The sequence below is a fragment of the Octopus bimaculoides genome, chromosome 13 (assembly GCF_001194135.2).
Source record: "Octopus bimaculoides isolate UCB-OBI-ISO-001 chromosome 13, ASM119413v2, whole genome shotgun sequence".
NCBI lineage: Eukaryota > Metazoa > Mollusca > Cephalopoda > Octopoda > Octopodidae > Octopus > Octopus bimaculoides.
In genome coordinates this window covers 29,220,380-29,223,367 of record NC_068993.1, presented here as the reverse complement: position 1 = coordinate 29,223,367, position 2,988 = coordinate 29,220,380, and the positions used below count along the sequence as shown (strand labels likewise).

General features: G+C 33.8%; 1 protein-coding gene across 3 annotated transcripts in view; it reads left to right on the top strand.

Moving 5' to 3' along the window:
• Nucleotides 1–2,988, top strand: part of LOC106880368 (rho GTPase-activating protein 7) — a 216,516-nt gene that overhangs the window by 31,298 nt on the left and 182,230 nt on the right. For 2 of the 3 annotated variants that reach the window (XM_052972397.1, XM_052972399.1), the window contains exon 1: nt 1,875–1,995. The exons of the other annotated variant lie outside the window; for it this stretch is intronic. In XM_052972397.1, coding sequence (XP_052828357.1) covers nt 1,875–1,995 — 121 coding nt within the window. Of the gene's footprint in view, nt 1–1,874; nt 1,996–2,988 lie in introns of those variants that run through there. 3 annotated transcript variants of the gene reach the window in all.

The following is a 2,988-nucleotide window of genomic DNA, read 5'->3' as shown; positions in this document are numbered from 1 at the left end:
TGTTTCGGCACTATCATGCTATTAGCTGTCAGAAGTGAAAGTGCTCACTGCTAGTGAAGTATCTGTCTGCCTGTTGCTGGCCTGTCGATTCTTTGGCTACTGACAGCTAATAGCATGATAGTGCCCCATGCTGTACTCTTTCACCACAACTTTCTCTTACTCTTACTTCCTGTTTCTGTTGTGCCTGTAATTCAAAGGGTCAGCCTTGTCATACTGTGTCACGCCGAATATCCCCGAGAACTACGATAAGGGTACACGTGTCTGTGGAGTGCTCAGCCACTTGCACGTTAATTTCACGAGCAGGCTGTTCCGTTGATCGGATCAACTGGAACCCTCGACGTCGTAAGCGACGGAGTGCCAACAACAACAACAAATATGCATAAATTTTCCTAATTTGTTTATTTATTTATTTATTGAAAAAACGTAAGAGGCAAACTATTTGAAAAATATGAATTATCCTTGTGTCATTGTTTTTATAATTTTGTTCTAGAACTATCTAGGGAAATACTATTATCACTGGTATAAATTCACAACTCCTCAACCTGTCACTAGCTTGAAAAGTGCTAATACACGAAACTATCAGCCCTTGAACCACTCTGTTTTGCTACGCATCAATAAAAATATGTATATACTCACGTTTTGATTTCTATTTTTTCCTGTTTGTATCACCAAACACACACACGCACGTGCGCGCATGTGTATGTTTGTATCACTAAACACGCACGTCTGCGCGTATGTATAGAGAGATAGACAGACACACAGCTAAAATGACCTATGCTAGTTAATATTTTATTTTAGTTTCTTTTTCCATGATACACCTACCTACCCACCTAAATACATATATACATTACTTTGCCTTACCATATGGATAGAACTTTACTACTGTTCGTCTCTTTTTTTTTTTTGGCAGGAGGTTTTTGTATTTTAGTTTGTTTCTAATTAGATATCTTCTGTTTATTTTTAGCTTATATATCATAAATATTATCACCACCATCAGGATAGGGGAAAAAAGCAAAATAAGAACAATTACAGGGGAAATTAAGTCGTCCCCTTTCTTTAAGGAGTCATTTGAAATTTTCTTTCACCATTTATTATCAGATTCAACTATTTTAAATCAACACTACGAGCGCGCGCGCACCACCATCATCATTATTATTATTCTATATTCATTTTACTCTAAATATAAAGTCATAAAACAAACTGTAAATCGTCTTTCATCATGCCTAATAACCCTAACTTATTCTATTTTCTCCTCTCACCACCTTTTATTCTGGCTAATCTGCATACTCCTCCAGTTTCAATTTCTTGTATGTGCATGTATACACATGTACTTATACACTTAACTACCTGAATTCACCAGGCTTTCAAATACACCACATCTGGGAGGTTACTCCTGCAATGCAATTGGCTGTCTTTCTATCCAGATAGGACACATCTATTTGATAAGCTACTGAATGAGAGTGCTTGAGTGGTGTATCACATGGCCCACAGCACTCTCGAAAAGAGAATACCTTCATTTAATTTTACCATTTCATCATGTACCTCTATTTTAGAGCTATACCTCTACGTTAGACTCCTACTTTTCACACACATCTACCTCACACAAACATGTATACATATTTATGCATGCAAGCATACATATACACAGATGTCCACTGATGACTATAGGTGAAATTATATATCATGATATCTTCATCACTTATATGCATAACAACACATGCAGTTGTCTGTTGAGTTAGACACCCATCATACACACACATGTATGTATGTATATATATTTATGTGTGTGTATATACGGACGTACACATACAAACATGCAAACACAGTCACTTATTTGAACTACTGACCTCAATTTTCTATCCACATCCACAAGAATGATAATGAACTCCTTGGATTATCCTTATCTGTGGTGTCGTAGTTTCAGTGAACGAGTTTGTAAATGTAGAGAAACTTACACTGGAAAGTTTCGAAGACAGAGGCAGCATAAGCTAGCAGGTATGTGTGCATATGTAAGTGAGTGTGTGCATAGTTATAACATTTATGTGTACGTATGATATATATTTGTTTGTGTATATATTTATAGTATTTATGTATTTTATCTATATGTGTATATTTAAAATGTTTATGTGTATGTATACATACATACACACACACATATATGTAGCAACTAATGGTACAGTGAGCTGTATAGGAAGTATCAGCTTATCGAATTTCTTCGCGGCTTTGATATGGGGAAAAGTTTGTAATTCTCGATACCAATAAATCATTATTGTATCTTTTGTATACTAGTTGCCTTCTGCTTGAAGCTTACAAACTTCCTACACTCAGATTCCTGGATTGTATATATATATATATATATATATATATATATATATATATATATATGTTGTGTGTGTGTGTTCACATGCTTGTGTGTGTGTGTGTATGCACATATGTATATTATTTACTTAGAAACTAAGCCCAGTTCATACATATATAAAAATTTATGAATGTGTATGTCAGTATATATATTTATACATGAATACATATAATATGGATGTATATATAGAAATAGTTTATATGTATATAAGATATTGGCATAGCTCTGTGCTTAAATATTTTACTTCCCAAGCATAAGGTTTCAAGTTCATTTCTACTGCACAGCATCTTAGGCAAGATCCTTATATATATATATATATATATATATATATATATAATCATAAATATATAGGGATTGACAGTAACCTGCTTCTCCAACATACTGAGAATTCAGAAATAGCAGTCAAAGAAACTACTGATTTCAAAACTACAAATTATTACTCCAGATTGATAGCGATATTTCCGACACACACAGAACAAAAAACAACAGAGAAGAGTAAAAAACACCTGCCTTTAGTTAATTCAGTACAATTGTTTCACAGTTAAGAGTACATAATACTCTATTCTGATCTTCAGCTAAATATTCTAATAAATTTGTTAATGTCTAAATAACTCACGTTAATTTTGACC